Source organism: Centruroides vittatus, unplaced genomic scaffold (genome assembly GCF_030686945.1).
Source record: "Centruroides vittatus isolate TY-2023 unplaced genomic scaffold, ASM3068694v2 contig_1317, whole genome shotgun sequence".
Taxonomy (NCBI): domain Eukaryota; kingdom Metazoa; phylum Arthropoda; class Arachnida; order Scorpiones; family Buthidae; genus Centruroides; species Centruroides vittatus.
In genome coordinates, this window is record NW_027120840.1 from 91,397 (window position 1) to 111,004 (window position 19,608).

Sequence of the window (19,608 nt, forward strand, 5' to 3'; positions counted from 1 at the left end):
TAGAGCAATACCTGAAAGTTTAAATTACTCTAAGAACATATATCTCAAGACTATAACCATTAAGAAAGAATTGGATAATCTAAAATCATTAGAATTGTTTGTTTATCTCCATTTCTTAACAAAGCAGTTCTACTTGCAAAAGAAATTCAATTCCACTCTTAAATGAATAATATAAATAAAATTTAATCACCGACGAAACTTAAAGTTTTCTTTATCACGGAGACGAGGAATAAGTTTTAAAAGAAACGTTTTATTATTTAAATCTTTTTCGTGAACTTCATAATAATTATTATACAAAATCATGCACGAAACAAGGAAGGGAAACCTTGTTATTATTAACAATTAAATCAATGAAAATTTAAATATTTAGCTATTTACCGCCAGATGCTTGCTCCGATTGAATGCCGTCTTTAGCTTCCACGTAAAAATTTTGTGACCAAAGTCTGTCTTGCATTATTCTTGGCAATTTTCTTTCAGGATGAGGATGGGTAAAAATCTGTTTTGGAGTCTGGCCAAATTCCATGATTTGAACTTCAAGAGAATATCTTTCATTGATGTCTTTAATACTATAATAAAAATAACATAAGGTCGTACTCTACGGCTGACTCGGTTATAGAAAACACGAAAAAGATAAAATTTATTGTACGGCACTTGTGAGATAACATTAGTTTCTTAATGGTTATTTCGGCCTTTTAATATAACATTTATGTATTTTTATCTTGTAAGTTTTATTGAAACACCAACTGAAAAGTGACTATTTTAGAGTCTGATATGCATTTTGGGTGTATTATATACATTTTAGTTTTAATTAGTTTTGTAGATTTAAATATATAACAAATTTAAGAAATTTTGTGTTCCTATTCAGTGGTGTGATAAGCCTAACATAAATAACTGGTTTAAGTTATAAGAACGTTGTAGGGAATCCAATCTGATCTAACAAATTCTGCCCCGTCAGTTCATCACACAGAACTCAAACAGCCAAGTACAGTGGAACCCTGGTTAACGAACTTAATCCATTCCGCGACTCCATTCGTTAACCGAAGCAATTTTTCCCATAGAAATTAATGCAAATGCAATTTATACGTTCTAGCCTACGATTTTATTTGTAAAATACAGTAGGTTTTGTTTGACGAAAATGTAAGAAAACATAGTAGCTATCATTACAGCAACAAACATGTACCGTATTTTACGGACTATAAGACGCACCTTAATTTTTAAGCAATTTAAAAAAAAAAAAATACCTATAAGATGCTACAGACTATAAGATGCACCTGAATTTTGGAGGAAATTTTTTGAAGAAAAAAGTGCGTCTTATAGTCCGTAAAATACAGTAAACTTTATTTAATAAAATAGCAGTTTGTTGTAGTTAGTGGCAGAGGAGTGGAGATACACAGAGCGCAATGCTTAGAAGGGGAATCCCCCTTAAAAAGCTAATGGGTACCACTTTATCAGGAGATTCTTCGAGTCAAGGTCTCATTTGGTAAGGAACAAGAAATTGATCTAAAGTTGATCAAATTTTTCTCAAATGTGATAGCACATTGTTGTTTTCTATTACCAATATCACTTTTCTCTTTCTTGGATGCCATATTGATTAAATGTATAAATCATAAAACCGAAAAGAGAAGTTTAGCACAAACACTCGGAAAAGCAATGCTTAACTCGCGCTTGCCTGACAGCAACTAAAATTTGACACAAAAACCGTTACATTTCTTATTTGAATTTCGTCTGTTATCCAGGACAAAATTTTTGCATAATAAAAGTTTGTTAACCAATTTGGTTGTTAACCAGAATTCCACTGTATTCTACACACAAAAAAAAACAACTTTATTCTCTAATTCCACTTTCGGAGACCACACTTCACCCTTCTCTCTCTCTCTCTCTCTCTCCACCCTTACTCTCTCTGTCCCTCTTCCCACCTTTTTCTCCCCTCGGTTTTATGACCCTTTGTCTAAATTCTTATTAGCCTGTGCAAATGAATTGCATACAGACTGACAAAACCACAGTTGAGGGAAGAGGAAGAGGTCCGATATCACTACAAACGTTTAATGAAATTAAGGGCAAAAAACAATACCTAAGGTCATACTGTTATTATATATACGCTATTTCAGACCATAATAAACTCAGAATGAAGACACTCAGAATTTTCTAATTCTCAAATTACTAATATGTCAAACAATTCAAAAATCAATTTTTTTGCCACCTTTAATCTTCTCATCATTATTAACTTTTCATTTCTCATCAATTTTTTACTGTCTTTTAAATAAATAATTATTGTAAATTTTTAATTTTTATTACTGTTAATTGTAACAATTTAAAGAACATCTATCTGAGTATAATGGATATTTCCTAAAACAATAATTATATATGATTTACTCAAAACTCTGTAGTAGTGATTTGCAAAGTTATCAATCCACGAATCATTTAAACTGAACTGCATACACCAGAGACTCCCATCCAGATTTTACCATGTAAATATCGCCTTAGATCAGGGGTTCCCAACCTTGTGCCCACGAGCGCATGTGCACCCGCACAGCTATTCATATGCACCCGTAGCAAAGTGTTGAAATAATGAAAAAAGAAAACATTAAATCTTAAAAATAAACAAAATAAAAAGTTACTTTAGTTTCTAAAATCTTGCTAAATGTAGTGAGAAATTTGCTAAATTGGCTACATTTGGGCTACACTGATTGCTGTCTAACCCGTCACGCCTATTATAATGTGACGATTGAGTGTTGATACAATGCTGAGGAAACAATATACAAAGTGTAATACCAAAACACAAATAGTGAACAGATACAATTAACACACTTTATTTACACAGAACAAAACAAGTGTTGCAGGATCTTTTATCGGAATCCTGACTAAGGTTGAATACCAGTGAAATTTCCCCGCATCATGAGTGCACGTGATTACAGACCAAAAAAAAAAAAATGTTTCATGCATAACAGAAGTAACCCAAAATTAATATTACCTTAAAACTACAAAATACACCAAATGCACCAAAATACAGTTTTGGATAAATAATTTGTCCAAAAATTCTCTTTTACACTTTCCAAGGATGAAAAAAATGATTGGTGAAAATAATTTTGACCTAACATTACTTGTTATTCATCTTAAAAACTTTTGGAACAGTTTGAAAGTAGATTCCAGCAATTTACCATTATTGAACCTGTGACTACATTTTTTTGTAAATCCTTTTACTACACAAGTAGACATTATTGAAACCGCTAAGTCTATAGCAAAACTTCAAGAAGAAACATCAAAAACTGAAGAAGAAATTTTACATTTTCAAATGACATCATATTAAAATCTCACGATACGAATGAAAACTTTTGGAATTTAGTTGATCATAAAAAGTATAATCTTTTGAAAAAAAGGAGCCTTCAAAATCAAATCCTGTTTTGGTTCCACATACTTGTGCGAATGTTTATTTTCCACCATGAATATTATAAAATCAAAAATCAGATCTCAACTTACTAATGCCAACCTTGAAGATTATTTATGATTGGGATTATCATCTTACACTCCCAACTGTGAGAAATTAGCAAACGAAATGCAATGTCAAAAATTGCACTAATTCGGCTTTTATAATAAATATATAATATGTTATAGTAAATATATGTTACAAAATGAATGTTATAATAAAGGACATAATATTTATTTATTTATTTATCTATCTTATTTGCACCCGCTACTATTTTTTGCAATCTGAAATGCCCCCGCACCACGAAAAGATTGGGAACCCCTGCCTTAGATGATAGATTGTGTGCCAAAACTAGACTGTTTATCCAGTAAACTAATATATGAGATGTATGATGTATGAAAGTGTTCCTTTCTCTGGCTAAACAGCACAGAATTACATTTTGGAAAAATGACTAGGTCTCTCTATGGACCACAAACCATACTTTGAGAACCACTAATCGAGACTGAGCATCAGTTTAGCATATTTTTATTCATATTTACATGTAATTGATATGAAATATTATAGGTAATTATTTAAATTTTTAAAATTATAGGTAGAAAAAGTAAAAATTCTTACCTGTCTAGGTCAATTGCACCTTCATATGTCAGATAATAGAAAACTAAATTTCAAAAAATTTATTACATATTAATTTCTTTAATGATTACAAGATTAAATTCTTATTTACATTTATATAAACCTAATTAATCCTCACCATTTTTTGCTTTAACGGCTTCTTCTCCTTGCTGCTTATATCCAAACATAAGATCTATCCAATGATGGATATTCTCTGAAACAATATCAGATTCCAAGGCACTTCTTAATTTTATGATAAAATCCTGAGGATCTGGAAAAAAAAAAAGAATTAATTATATATAATTCAGGTTAAAATTTTAAAACTTTTTCTCAATTTCTAAAATATATGATTTTAAATGTTATAATTTAAATTCATTATTTACAGATTTATATTATTTATGTAATATAGTTCTGGCTTTGGAAGTTTAGCACATTTCAAAAATATAACATCTTAAAAAATTCTGAGCATGTATGATGTTAGGGTGATGTTCCATTAATCCAATGTCAATAGGACCGACATGTGCCAAGTTATTGAATATGCTGCCTTATTTTATAGTGGAAAGTTTTCCAGTTTTTTTGTTTCCCTGGACACAATTTTACATATCTTTGCATGTAAAACTGTATAAATCCACCTTTTATGATTTCTTAAATGCCATTTCAATTTTTCCAGGCTATTCCTACCCCTGGTTGGCTTGAAACAAAAACATTTTCCTTACTTTGTGCTTTGTACACTTTTATTGCATATAAATATGGATGTACTCTATTTATCAAAGCACATGAACAATAATGTACTGTAGCTGTTTCCATGATTATTATTGGTTCCAAGCGTGCTAAATATTTCTGCTTCTCTATCAAACCAGTGTACTGACGTCTTTAGAAAATCATGCGCAAGCTAAGCGCAGCAACGTGTTGTCTTGGCATCTGTCATCGCTAAGAGGAGAACCCACACCCCTTTTCAAGACTGTATTTTTTGAACTAATGAACAATTAATGAATAACTTTGTATTAAAATTTAATAATAAATGAAGTTAAAATTTGTTTATTGATTTATCAAATAACAAATAAATACTAAAAATAGCTAAAAATACACGAATGATTTGTTAATCTAACAAACTGAATTGTCACATCAAAAATAAAGACAAATGTCATTGCAATATGAATTGCCATTCTGCCATTTGACAGCACTCAAATTATTACTAATATCAAGTTAATAATAAATAAAAAGCTGTTGAACTATACTATAAACTAAAATTTGCTTTCTCACATAACATCAGCTCATTAACTATGAGTGTAGAGACAGATCTTACTTATAATGAGCAAAAACTTTCATATCCCATTCCAAATTACAATGCAAGAACAAATTCAAACTGAGATTCCGTATGAAATAAACGGCTTTATAGTAAAATAGTCTTCTAATTGACAATTATATTTACTTTCACAAATTTTCATAAAATAATCAGTTTACTTCCAAAAAGAGTACAGTTATTCCTATACTTTCTTTTCTATTAAAAACAAAAAAAAAAAAAAAACATATGAACAGACTAAGAGTCTTGTCAGAATCGTTTCGGAAACAAACTTTTTATATTTGCCTCAGTATAATTATTATCTGGGCAATGCAATGAAGTCACAATGATTTATGGGATTACATTAACAAATTAAAATTAAATAAAAGAAGATATAATTCGAGAGATTGTTTCTGGAAAAATCCAGAACACCGGCAAGAAAGCACTACAGAGTTGTATTGATTAATACTTTGTTCATTACAAGTTATGAATTTATCTAAGAATTTATAATGTTCATACTTTCATTCTCTTGATTTTCTTTCTCTCATTCATATCATCAGCAAATGCTCTTTAGAAGACTAAAATGCAGCAGTTGAGATGATAAAAGAATTATACATTTTCAATAGAAAATTATTATTGTATATATTGAATAATAATTATATTTTGTATGAAGATTATATTTACAATATAATAAATACAATATATTTACAATATAATCTTACCTTTAGCCCATTTTGGAAGCTCTACATCTTTAACTTTCGTTCCATCTTGTCGAAATCCAAACTCTAGATTTTGAGAATTAACAAGAAATTCTCCTTTGTTTTCTGGCTCATAAAATTGCGGAATAAGTTCTTTAAAATCGGATGTATTTGTAGTTACATTTCGCCAAGTATCTGGTATACTGTAAGAAATTAATTTATTATTATTTACTATAAGAAAATTTACTTCCAAAATAATTAATAAAACTACAATATGCTAATTAATAGAAAGAATTAACACATTTATGACAAATCCATCTTCTATTTTTGTCTACATAAAGATATTTATTAATAATAATTACGACTTAACGACAAACATATTACAGAAAGTTGTTATACCAAATACACCATACAGCCAGGAAATTCTTAATACCTTAACTCTCCCTTTAGTTCACAATTCAATTCCTAATAAGATGATTTTAATTATTATATTGCTAATTTTTCTCACTTTATAAGTTAAATTCTAAATTAAACATAATACAAACACCATGAATTATTTTTAGTATTATTTCAGATACATAGTTCAATAATGTGAGAAAGAAAAAGATCTTTCATATTATATGAAAGTAATGCATTCTAATACATTATATTTTAATTCTTAATTATAATCACCATCAGATCTGTTAGTTGCTAACATTCTCTTTGATTTCCATTTAAATTTGTTTAGTGTTTCTCTTACATAATATGTAAGAGAAACACTAAACAAATTTCATAATCTTTCGTCCAGCATTATCTAATGATTAGTCTATATCCTGTAACAATTTTCCTACTATCTTGTCCGTTATTATTGCTTTTTGTACTGTACTTAAGAGCAATTCTGAAATATTACAAGTGTTTCTGGTTTTGTTATAAAATTTATCTGAACGAAGATAGTTCTGTATTATTTATTTTATTATAAATCTTATCAGATAGGAAATTGAACAAAGATAATTCTATATACTATATCAATCTTGTAATAAAAACCAAATTTTAATTAAAGATATATGTAATTCCCTAATGAATGGATCTCACAAAATTTTTGTTGTATTGTTATTAACTTATACACACACTAAAACACATAGGTATCTTACACTTCTTAGTTACAGAATAGAAAACCTTTAAGTTATTAATTGCAAGTAAAGGTATCTCTTAGTTTATAAACATATGCGAAGTTGTGATTGATTTTATAAAATGTTACTAGTTTATGAAAACAATTAACTGCAACTGAAGAAGGAACTAAAGACCTAAAATGTACATTTCAGAGTAATTAAAAGAATAAAGTTTTTCTAATTGTCATCATCTTGATCTTGGTTGTGGTATGGTAAGTCCTAATCGATAGCCAAAATTGATAGCTATATTAGAAGTAAAACACACACACACACACACATATATATATAAGTATATTTTGAATATATAAACAGGTATACCTCGTCTTACATCGGTAATTGGTTCCAGGAGAGGCGACGTAAGTCGAATTTACTTGTGTAGTTACGACGTAAGTCGTAGTTTGACTTAGTTTTGACTTACGTCGTAACTAAACGCCAATAATGGAGGAAACGCCAATAATGAGCACTTAAAGACTGCTAAATAAGACGACAACACAGAAACACAGATGTTTTCATGTTTTGTTCTCTAGAATTTATGATGATTATATTAACATTTACTGTAAATGTGCATATTTTAATATGATTTTATATGCTTTTAATGCTTTTCTAGTGATATTACGACTTCAGTGTTTGTGGCGGACGGATTTAAAGTCGAATAAACTGACTTAAACTTGATTTTTATTTTTCCATATACTTTTTTGACAAACGATGTATAATCGGGAGCGATGTAACTCGAGGTATACCTGTATAGGTATATTTTGAATATATATTCAAGAATAAATTAATTCAAGCAAACAATCAACAATGCTAAAAAATTTAACATTTTAAGTGATAGTATAATCAATTGTGTACTGGAATTCATTTATTTAATAAATATTTATCAATTATATTTAAGCAATTTAATTCTAAGTATGTTGTTTTAATAACGTAAATAACAACGTTCTAACCCAGAAGACCGGAGAGTGGTCGATAAAGCATTTCCACGAGTCAAAAGTTAGTAAGGTATCAGTTTGAACGGATTGTATTGATGGTATTAGGCAATGCAACACATGGGTGATCTGCCAAAAGGAGAATGTACTGTACCTCCTGAGAAAGTTTTTTATGGGAAACTGGCCCTTACTTATGTGTTACACAAGTGATGAATCCACAATCAACTACTAATGTTTAGTGGTTTTAACCATTCAGCCACTGGAGAGCAAGGTGGTCAACTGAAAAATGTTCCTTAAAAAATCATTATGTATACGACAGCTCAAGAATGACATAGATTTGCCCACTAAGTAGATCTTTCATATGAAAATGGTGTGGATTAATATTGGCTCACTGAATTTATTTATTATGACTATTATTAGCAAAAAGGAAGAGGGAGTCAATAAAAGGTCAAGGAATCCTTCTAAGTGTTAACAGTCAAGGTCTAGAACAGGAGGTACCAAATAAGCAAAGAAAAGTAAACCTATATGATGGCTTCAATGTTTAAAATATATGAAAGAATTTGTTATGAATAAGAAAAATCATCATAATCTTATAAATCGCCAAAGAATAAAATCAGAACCAAAGTGTTATTTAATGGCAGCTTAATGGAAATAATTGTTAATATATGTAATTACTACAAGAATTAATAATAATTTAAATCATCTTTAACTTTAAATCAAGAGAAAATATGATTTCCTATTTACAATTTTACACACACATTTTTTATTGTAGAAATTATTTTTAAAAAATTGAATTTTTTTTATTAAAATTTTCAACTATTATCAGGCTATAATAAGATATAAAGTAATTTGACTAGAGCAGGGGGCCACCAAACTTTTTTACAGTGGACCACATAACTGAGAGAATGGCGAGGACGAGCCGCATAACTATTTTGTTCAATACAGTACACTGAATACACAAAAAAGTAAAGACAACCAACATAATATTTTTCAATACACAAACATGATGGCTGCAGCAAGCTCATAATGGCTTTTCATAGAAATTTCGTTGCAGGTACTTACACAAAAGCACTCTGAAATCCGAAGTCCCAAAATTTTTATTTCACCGATTTTCCTAAAGATTATATTACTCTCAGATGCAAAAATCAGATTAGAATAATTTTGGCATTTTTACTTACACTTATTTTAATTTTTTCTACATAGTAAGTTTATCTACAAACTACGGTATTTTCATATAAATGATTATACTTTAGCTCATATGCAGCGCAGTGTGGCAGCAGACTGGATGAGATGACTTCGCGGGCCAGATCCAGCCTGCGGGCCATAGTTTGGTGACCCCTGGACTAGAAGTAGGTAGTTAGGCCCCTATCTTGTGATAATTTTAATAATTATTGCAATTATTAAAATTATCATAAGATGGCATCTAAATGCCTACCTCTAGTCAAATTATTTTATATCTTATCATAGCCCAAAATTTTGGCAGATCATTTGGCTTTAGTCAAATAGAGGTTTATGGATTTATCGTTTATATACTATTAAATTTCTAACATCAAAAAAATTGAAAATTCTTTTAAATATTTTCTAATTTAATATGATTTATATTGATCTGATTTTAAGTTATAATTATATCAGATAACTAAATTAAGATTATATTATTACATATAATCAGTCATAAATAATAAAAAAATGTATAGTAAATATCAAAAAAAGTTTAGTTGTATGAATTCTTAGTAATATTAATTAATAAATATTTTGGCAATTTAGTTAATCACTTAAAAATATTTGCATGTTTTAAATAACACATGTAAAAAGACATTCTGACTACAAAAACATAGCAAAATAATTCAATAATTAAAAAAAAAATACATTTTTATTTCGGTGAAATAACTTACCTGTTAAACATTCTATCTGGATGATCAAACTTTCCATTTTGAAGACATAACATATATTGTGGCACTGGTTAGAAGAAAATTTATTAGAAAACAGTTACTTTTTAATAAGCAAAATAATTTCATGAACTAATTACTAATATATACTACAGGTACTCCTCACTTTACGACCGAGTTCCGTTCCGACGACTACGTCGTTAAGCGAATTTGTCAATAAGCGAGGAGCTTGTGCCGGTAATATAGGATTGGTGTAAAATTATAAAAGTTATGCAACAAACTTCAAATTTATTCATAAAAAGACTATTATAGTATGCGCAAGCCTATTATAGTACGCTTAGTGTGCATGTCACCATTTGCCACTGACTGACACTCAAGCTGAGAAAGGGGATTCCCCGAATTGCAGGTCGAAACTTGATTGGTCGTTAAGCAGATAGGTCGTAAAGTGAGGAGTTACCTGTAATGTGTAATTACTAATTCTCAATGAACTTGTAAAATTAATTTAAAAATTGTGTGTACTAGCAGAACACATTATGTTTTTTAAAAATTTAGTGTATCTTGCTGTCAATGGCATGTTAGAATTGAATAAATACATTTCTCATAGTCACATAAAAGATTATACAAGAAGTGCATATATAGATATGAAATAAATTTTGAAATATTAACTCTATGTTTAATTTCTCACAATTTTATATTTATATGAATGATTTGAAATTTTTGATGTATTTGTAAAAGAAATTGTTTTAGAAAACTATAAATTAGAGGTAAATATAAACTTATGAAACATTTTCTAATCTTACTTTGCCTGACAAGATAGTACAGAACAAAGCCAGGAGTTGAATAATGTGAACCATACATAAATTTTGGATCTGCCATTTCTTCATACCTTTCCTGAAAGTAATTCCAAAACAAGTTTTTATGTATAAAACACTATTTATTATTGTTTCTGATATTTTTTAAAACAAATAATTTTAAGTTTGAAGTACCATTAATTTTTGAAGCCGATCTTCATTTAATGCTCCTACTGGTTTGGATAAATCTCTATACGACGAAGGATCAGATATATCTAAACAGGTAAAATTTAAATGAATTAATAAATATTAGAAATTATAAATAAAATAATAGTAATAATGAATTATTATATTTTAAACCTAAAGTTGAAGAAGTATAATTGGATATCACCCAGGGAAATATTGGATATTGAGTTAAATCATTGAAACTGCGGTCAGCCATGCTGCAAATGTAACATTTAAAAATTAGTAAAGAAAATTGCACTTATTTTTATTTATCAGTTACTTATTTACCTGTTCAAGTATAAAAGATAATCATAATTAGATATCATTCCATTCTGCCATAAGAGAGTCATACTATCCGTAGCTGTGTCTTCTAAATCCAAAGCTGAAAATATTTTGCGTACTTATGCAATTACAGATAAAATAAAGTATTTCAAGAAATGTCTGTTAAATTGCCATACCTGGTTGTTCTAAAAGTTTGCTATACAAATTCTCTCTTTCTTCATGAGATTTTAATGTCAAAAATAAATGTTTAATTGAAGAATTATTCGAACAATACAACTCAATACCCTTAAAAAAATGAACAAAACATTTGTAAATAAGATTTAATAAAACTGTCGTTAAACAATAAGACATGTTGAAAGACTTACAACATGTCTAAGGAGAAAACGACGTTTCACTGCTCTTTTTATATCTGAAAGCCTAATTTTGAGAACAGGCCACTAAAATATATTAAAAAGAATTACTTGTAATGTAAATTATATTACTCAATCACTAATAAAAATCTCATTAAATAGTTGTTTAGCATAATTTATCAGTATTCTTTTTAAACTTGAAAAATTTTATTTTAAATTTACTTACAGGTTCTGCATTGTTATAAGGTTGAAAATAAATTCGAGATGACGTAAGAAGAATGCGACCTGGATTAGTCACCAATGGGGTAATTCTGTTTCCTGTAGTTTCTAAAATAATTGTCTCATACAAATCTTCTAACCTATTACAATATTTATTAAAGAGGTATTTTATCATAACACAACAACAACAATCCAAAATTACCTATTTTATATAATATAAACAGAACATTTATATCAATTTCACACTTACCAACTTGTATCAAAACTCACTCTTGACTGCCTGGACATAACAATTGCTGCTATCTGTAAAAAAAGAAATTGTTTTAAATACATATGCTCCCCTACTTACAAACAGGTTAGGTTTTCAAGGTTTTGTTCTAAGTCAAAAACTAACCCAGAAAGTATATTTATACACAGAATAACTACTTTTTGTTAGTGTTTGATCCTTCAATTCCTTAATAGAATACATTACACTCATTTACCTGTTCACTACTGCTTAGTAATGAGTATTTCAAATGCAGTTTCTTCACCTAATGCACTTAGTTTTATAACGTCCAGTTTAGTTTCTATGGTAATTGAGTGACATTTCTTGCATTTATCCTAACTGATGTTTTGGTCGCATTTTTGAAACACTAATCATAAGAAGTTTGTGAAAATTACAAATAATGCCAAAAAACACTGTTACTCTAACGTTACCAATTTCAATACCACCTCTCAAGCAGCAAGGAAAACTCAGAATTTGCACAAAAACAAAAAATGATATGCAATAGAAATAAGTCCACATTAATTATTTATTAAAAATCTTATTATTTATTACTGGCAAAAGACTGGCTTCAATGTCCACAAATGACAAGAGAAAGTCACAGTTCATGCAAAATTTAAATTTTAGACGTAAGGTTAAATTGTTCGTAAGTAGGGGAGCTCCTGTATTTAATTCATAAAATTTAGTTTCAATATATATAAATTATATTTTTCATTTGAAAATAATGAACTATAATATGTTTACCCTAGTAAAACTTAAACAAACTTTTAAACTAAAGTTGACAACTTAATTTACACTAGCCTTGTGTTTTTAGCAATCTTATGTTTACAAACACTAATATTTTCAGTCTCTCTGAGACCGTATTCAGACTATCATTCCAAATATGACAAATGAATTATAATAATTTTCAAATTTCAGCCAAACACAAATATTTTAAAAAGAATTTAAAGATATACAGCAAATGTTCAAAATAAGCAGAAGAAAAACACTTTACAGAAGCTGAATCTCAAATGAGACATTTAAAATTTAAACTAATGTTCAAAAAATAAAGAAATAAAAAACAAACATACAATAAAATAATATATAAAACATAGATTTTCATGTCATGGTGATGTTATTTCTACCTTTAAATTTAACGCATTTGCTCTTTCTATGCAAGAAGTAATTTTCTAGTTGCTCCAAGGGTTTTGAAGCAGCTGCTGTTTTGTGGGACATATTATATAAAATTAATTCTCAACAAACCTATATTCCCATTTCTGCGGTGTGTGGACAATGCAGTGATGCACGACCCTTTCTTAATGTCCATTTTGTGCTCATACAGTCATGTTGTGAGCATGCTGTTTATGTCATACTTCGAATGACAGTGTGAAGATGGCTTCAGAGAGAATGAAAGCATTAGTGTTCGTCAACACATGATCGCCGAAGACACAAGGCTAGTATGAATTAGCTAGTAAAAAATTTTTAATTTTAAAAATAGCTAAAAATTTCAAAAAAGTCACTTTTAACTGGATTTCCCCATTCTTCTAATGGCAAACTATATCTTACTATGAGTATTTAATAAATTTCTCAGCGAACATTAAGGTGTTTGTTTAAGTTTTTTGTACAAATGAAACTGTTGATTAAGTTACCTGATTTAAAAAAAACTAATACAAAATGAGAGAAGTGATTCAAAATTTATCATAAACTGGAAGATTACACTTTGAAATTTGTAATGCAAAATTATAGAATGCTTATGCATTATAATATTTGACCTAGAGACTAGCCTATTAATGAGGTCGAAAAAATGTTTGTCAATCTTATTAAACACTTTTGCTGGAATATGTTATGGTTGTTTGTCTCGTCTTATAGTGAGAGATATGAATAAAACTTAAGAAAATATGCAAGTTATCGGTCTTTTTTTTTATTTAATAGCAAAAACAAACAACAATTAGTGAAGACAATAAGCAGAAAACAAGTAAAATGTAGAAAAACAAAATTGCAATCACTAATGGAAGAGAGATTTTGTAAAGAAAAAGTTTTCTGCACAACTGCATTAGAATAAATGGAAAGACTAAGAAATGAATATACAGTGTGAATGAAAAAAAGTAAATGGAGACTGTATTGGATTGGGATGCATAAGAATTTCAATCTTCTTGCTCTTGTGATTAAAATACCTCCCATAAACATCAATCGGTGCTCAATGTATCAAATATTTCATCTTGTAACTGGGTAAAGGAAAAGTAGCTCATTATATCAAGTACTTATGAATAAGGCAAATGCGATGTATGTAATACTGATATATATGAGAGTACATACATAATATGAAAATCTTGAAGTGTTTTGATTGTTTGATTTTTACACATCATAAAAAATTATAATTGTTTAATGTATTAGAAAATTTTATTTGCAAATAACTTACCATAGAAGCTTGTTCAACTCCTGGCAACGTAGCTGCTCTTCGTAACTAATTAAAAAATGTACAATAAATTAACCAATTCTAAAAATCTATTATATCAATTGTTAAAATAACTGCAGACCTGCAGAATCTGAGGTAAACAATGAGATGCACTAACATAATTTAACGTAAAGAGGTAGGCTTGCCTTTCCTGTAAATAGATAACGTAAATTAATACAAATATTTTAATATTTACGATAATCTGGATACAAAAAATTACCCTTTTAAATCGATACGGAGCAATTACGCCACCTTCAATTTCAACAACTTGCTCAGAAACCACACGAATAACATTACCTTTTGTATCTAATCTATAATTAATATATAAATTTAAAAACTGAATAGAAGTATCACAATGTTATGATTACAGTTGTCTACTTACTTTGATAACAGGGATCCATTCCATTGGTCTATAATTGTGCATTCGCTTAACTGGAACTATTTACAAATTTAAATTATTTATTATTATTTTAATTTATTTAAAGAATTCATTGATAAATACTCACTTTTAGGATAGGTTTATTGATATCATTTGGCTCAAAGACCAAAGACTTTGAGCAAACTTTCAAACGGCCTTTCTGCTTTCTTTAAAACATGTATAAACTATTAAAATAACTTATTAAGAATAAGAATTTTGAATTGTTTATATACCTTTTAATAGCTTCTTCTTCAGGAAAATTTGCTGGATATGAAAACACACTGTAATCTTCGAAATATATTTCACTTGGTTCTAATAGTAACAATGAAAATCTGAAAAAAAAAAATATAAGAATAATGTAAATGTAATCAATTTTATAATTATATTGAATATATTAAAATTTAAATAAATATACATAAATACAGCAAGTCTTTGCTTAATGTCAGTTTGTTATAACATTGCTGACAAAAGATACAAGTGTATCCGTAATCATTTACATTTATAGTCAAATTTTCTTTATAAACTGTAAATGGGATGGAAAATAAATTCCAGAGGTTGCAAGCACAATCCAATTCGAATAATATTAGCTGAATTATATCTTATTTATAACATTTAACCTATAGTAGAATTGGTTTCTTTATACAGTACTTCATTTTTTTTAATGTTGCAGTTTCCAAGAACCTATCAAGGGCATTATGTGAGGTTTTGCAGAAGAACTAGGCAAGCCACACGACTGTCTATAGGCAGTACAGAAAAAGATTTATTTCACAGATACTCTCAACATTATGTAACTGTCCTCTTCAGGCAATATTGTTAAAGAGAACAGAACATTTGAATTCAAGAAATAGAACATAAACAGTAACTAACATTTTTCAAATTGTTTCTTTTCTCGCATGTTTGCATGGAACTTAAATTACATAAATAAAAAATTACAAAAAACAAGGAATAACACTAATAAGGATATACAAGGAATAACACTAATAAAAGTTACTGATTAAAATCCAAAAATAAATAAATATACAGCAGCGTCATTAATGATGCAAGGTGTTTTATCAAGAACCACAACTTACAATTTTAGAAAGTTAAACAGCACTATCTATAGCTCTAGTATATCTAGCATGGGAGAGTTGCTCAGTGATATTGATGCAATATTAAGGGATTCCCATTATGAACAATTTTCTTCAATCCCCAAAGCACTTTAGAAGTGAAGTTTGCGACAAAAGTGGCTCAAAGTTACTCTTTATCACACTTTTATCTAGTTCCGTTGTAAATTTGTTATGTACAACATAATGCTCTACAAGACAGAGATGGAACATTCTAGTAGTAGTTCAAATATATAATAGTTTCGATCCAGTTACCAGATTTTGTAAAGGTATAGCATATACTCCAAATTTTTCATAGAGTGCAACCTCATTTCTATCATTGCAAAGGATCCTATGCAATGTGGACTTGGGCGCTAGTGTCAAAACATAACCAAACTTGTTGAGAATCTGGCAAATATGTAAATTGGGATCCATGTACTGAATGGCAGGTGTTACAAAAACCAATTCCTTCTTACAATACAAAGTGAATGGATGAAATAACATGCTTTTGACCTGGTTGACTAGATGGTTGAACTTGGCCAAAGAATATTCAGTGCTGAAAACTGCCAACTTAAGAAGGGATGGATAGCTCCTCATCCACAAGCAATTGAGTGGAAGGATATAAGAACGTCCTGCATATCAACACTATAATAACCAAATTTTTGTACCTAGGTTGAAAAGACATAGAAGGGATAATATACAGCCATTCACCAAATTTATGGTACACAGAAAATAAGACCCCATTGGGGATCTGTATACAAGCAAATCCAAAAAAGAAATCTTTGCATCTTTTTCCTCTTTAATAAATGAAAAAGTCAGAAAAATGGCCAACAGTGATTGTATAAAATCCAGTAACTCTCCTTCAGGGCCTTCCCATGCCAGTAGTATATCAACATACTATAAATATAAAAGAGGATGATGTATGATAAGAGGGAATCTAAACATTTTTTGAACACTATGGTTCTCACGACTAATTCAGCCAAAATAGCCAACAGAGGTGAGCACGTAGACACTCCCTGCTTTTGTAAATAAATGTTTCCATTGAAACAAAAATAATTGTTTTCTGTAATTAATAACAGGGAGGCACTTTTAATAATTACAAAAAACAATTATTTTTGCATCCATATTGCCAGTGTGTCGGTGAGGCACAAACCCATGACTAACTACCAGTGTTCAGAGATTGTGTCCACTCAGTCACTGGCAGGTGGATGAGTTTATACAAAACAGCATTGTACCAATTAATATTAGAAGCAGATAGCAGTGTTGTATGTGTGTGTATGATGTAAATCTTTTTAGACTTATCTACAAAAACAAACTTTATACACAAACTTATTCTTGATGCTCTTTATCTGTTTAAAATAGAACCTGTTTAAAACAGAAAGCTGTCTAAACAGTAAAAATTATTTGAACGAAGCAATTTTCAATGTTAAATTCTACTGTAAGTCAGAACCTGTCCAGTATGGAAACAAGAGAGATTTTTGGTATAAAGAATGTAATTTAACCCAAATAAAGTAGAAAATTAAGATTCCATTTGTAGACAAATAAGTAAAATTGTTCCCAAGTGTAATAGTCATCACGGTGCATGATAAACTACTATATATTCTGAAAATAATTTTGTACCTTGTCAGAAAAACAAAGGTCACATGAAAAAAAACCACACCTGTTAATGTCCTGCTTCCATTGCGAGAAACAATCAAGTCTTTGACGTTACTTATTTTGGACTCCAACAATAACATTTAAAACTTTAAAGAAATAAAATTCGTAGACAACCCTTACTGTATAATGCCGAAATTTTATTGTTTCATAGCTATGTGAACAGAAGCATAAAATAATTCAGTTTCGAGAGATTAACTCCCTAAAGATTTGTTGGATTTGTTTCTAAGTTCACCTCATCTTGGAATCTTTATTAGATAACTTTTTGCTTATGATAACTCTTGTTTTGTTATGCAAGGATCCTGCAAACCATCATTCATTAAAACGTAAAGAAACTTTTGTAGGTATAGATGACGCAGAACATCTTAGGTTACTGAAAATTAAGAGAGTACGTTTTCTTTTACCTAACTTTCAACTATGAAAATTCTCTGTTCCCTAGTATAAGAAAACACTTCCAGTTATTGTGACACTTAAATAATGACAATGAGCTAACACTCAGAAGTTGGTGATACATAATAAATCCATCAACTACCATTACATGTTGGCTCCTCTCACAAGTACCACCAATTAGCAATATCATCAAATTCCTCATGCTACTTCTTACGATATCTATTTGATCACCTGAATATTGTCAAATTATTATTATGTATATATCATTTTTCATTTCAAAATACTGTATATAACTTCTTTTAAATATTTATCAAATGAATTACTTATTGTGGTGTTGGTGGAGTGCTTCCTACACAGCATATACACCAATAACTAGTGCTAAGCCAGACCAAAACCAAGGCATACTATAGAAAAAATGTTTCATTTATGTGTTGTTCGTATATGTACCTGTACTTAAGAATTTTCTGACTTCAGGCACTATTTCATGGGTGAGTTTTGAGTATTTACTAATTTTCCACTGTATATATTTTGTATGTTGTGAACATTTGAAATAACTACATCTATGATATATGTGATTTTCTGTTTGTCAATGAATATTATGTCTGATTTGTCGTGTACTGTTTTTGTCTGCGATTATGGCTCGGTCGTAGTACATTTTGTGTGTATTGTTTTCTATGACTAACTGAGGCGTATATTTGTAATACGTTCCCTGAATGTGTAGAAGTTTATGTGCAAGTTTTAATTTTTATTATTAGGATTTTCAGTTTATTTTATAATATATAAAGACAATGAACTAACAGTTTTAGCAATATTATTATACACACATACTTTCAACCATGATTTCCCAACCACAATTATTCATAGAAATTGTGCTAAGTTAATGAAAATATGAAGGATTTTTATAATATTGTATTAATTCTTGTTACTTGAAAAAATTATTTGTAATTAAATGCCAAAAATGGCACTCTTTTTCTATTAATACCAATGGAATACAACCATACTAATCATTTTATAAGCATTGTTCCATTCACAAAATGTATTTTTTGAATTTTAAATGAAGATTAGAAGCATTGTTTCTACCCTATTAAAAATTAACAAAATATTTGAAAGGTAAAATGAGACATTTGGTTCTTAGCTTTTGTAAGAACAGTTGGGATGCTTGTCAATCAGTTTGATTGATTTTGATTAAACTTTGCAATTTTCCATTAATTGCAATGAAGAATCCAAAAATGTAATAAAAACTAAGTATTCACGATTTCGTTTTCAAGATATAAGGTCATTTCACCAGCAAGCACAATAAAGCAATGCTCCACAGTCACTAGCACTACTTCTCTGGCAGCCCATTTTCCTACATTCTATTTTCAATTTTCTTATTTAAAACTAAGCATCAAGTGCCATGACGTCGCCTGAGATCTCAACACAAAATCTGAATATTCTTATAGTTTAACCAACATTACTAATTTTTTTTTTGCATACCCTAAACTACCAGTGCATACTCCTGGTTGGGAATCACTGTTCTATGAGCT

General features: G+C 29.2%; 1 protein-coding gene across 1 annotated transcript in view; it reads right to left on the reverse strand.

Annotated features, from left to right (window-relative positions):
• Positions 1 to 19,608, reverse strand: part of LOC136990524 (protein FAN-like) — a 49,327-nt gene that overhangs the window by 22,945 nt on the left and 6,774 nt on the right. The window contains exons 2-20 of the mRNA XM_067288934.1: positions 15,191 to 15,289; positions 15,046 to 15,124; positions 14,922 to 14,977; positions 14,760 to 14,850; positions 14,622 to 14,690; positions 14,504 to 14,548; positions 12,094 to 12,146; positions 11,851 to 11,983; positions 11,640 to 11,711; positions 11,451 to 11,559; positions 11,281 to 11,374; positions 11,128 to 11,210; positions 10,963 to 11,042; positions 10,777 to 10,867; positions 9,983 to 10,046; positions 6,041 to 6,219; positions 4,176 to 4,307; positions 4,040 to 4,082; positions 379 to 566 (exon numbers count right to left, since the gene is read on the reverse strand). Of these exons, the coding sequence (XP_067145035.1) occupies positions 379 to 566; positions 4,040 to 4,082; positions 4,176 to 4,307; positions 6,041 to 6,219; positions 9,983 to 10,046; positions 10,777 to 10,867; positions 10,963 to 11,042; positions 11,128 to 11,210; positions 11,281 to 11,374; positions 11,451 to 11,559; positions 11,640 to 11,711; positions 11,851 to 11,983; positions 12,094 to 12,146; positions 14,504 to 14,548; positions 14,622 to 14,690; positions 14,760 to 14,850; positions 14,922 to 14,977; positions 15,046 to 15,124; positions 15,191 to 15,289 (1,760 nt within the window). The remainder of the gene's footprint in view (positions 1 to 378; positions 567 to 4,039; positions 4,083 to 4,175; positions 4,308 to 6,040; positions 6,220 to 9,982; positions 10,047 to 10,776; positions 10,868 to 10,962; positions 11,043 to 11,127; positions 11,211 to 11,280; positions 11,375 to 11,450; positions 11,560 to 11,639; positions 11,712 to 11,850; positions 11,984 to 12,093; positions 12,147 to 14,503; positions 14,549 to 14,621; positions 14,691 to 14,759; positions 14,851 to 14,921; positions 14,978 to 15,045; positions 15,125 to 15,190; positions 15,290 to 19,608) is intronic.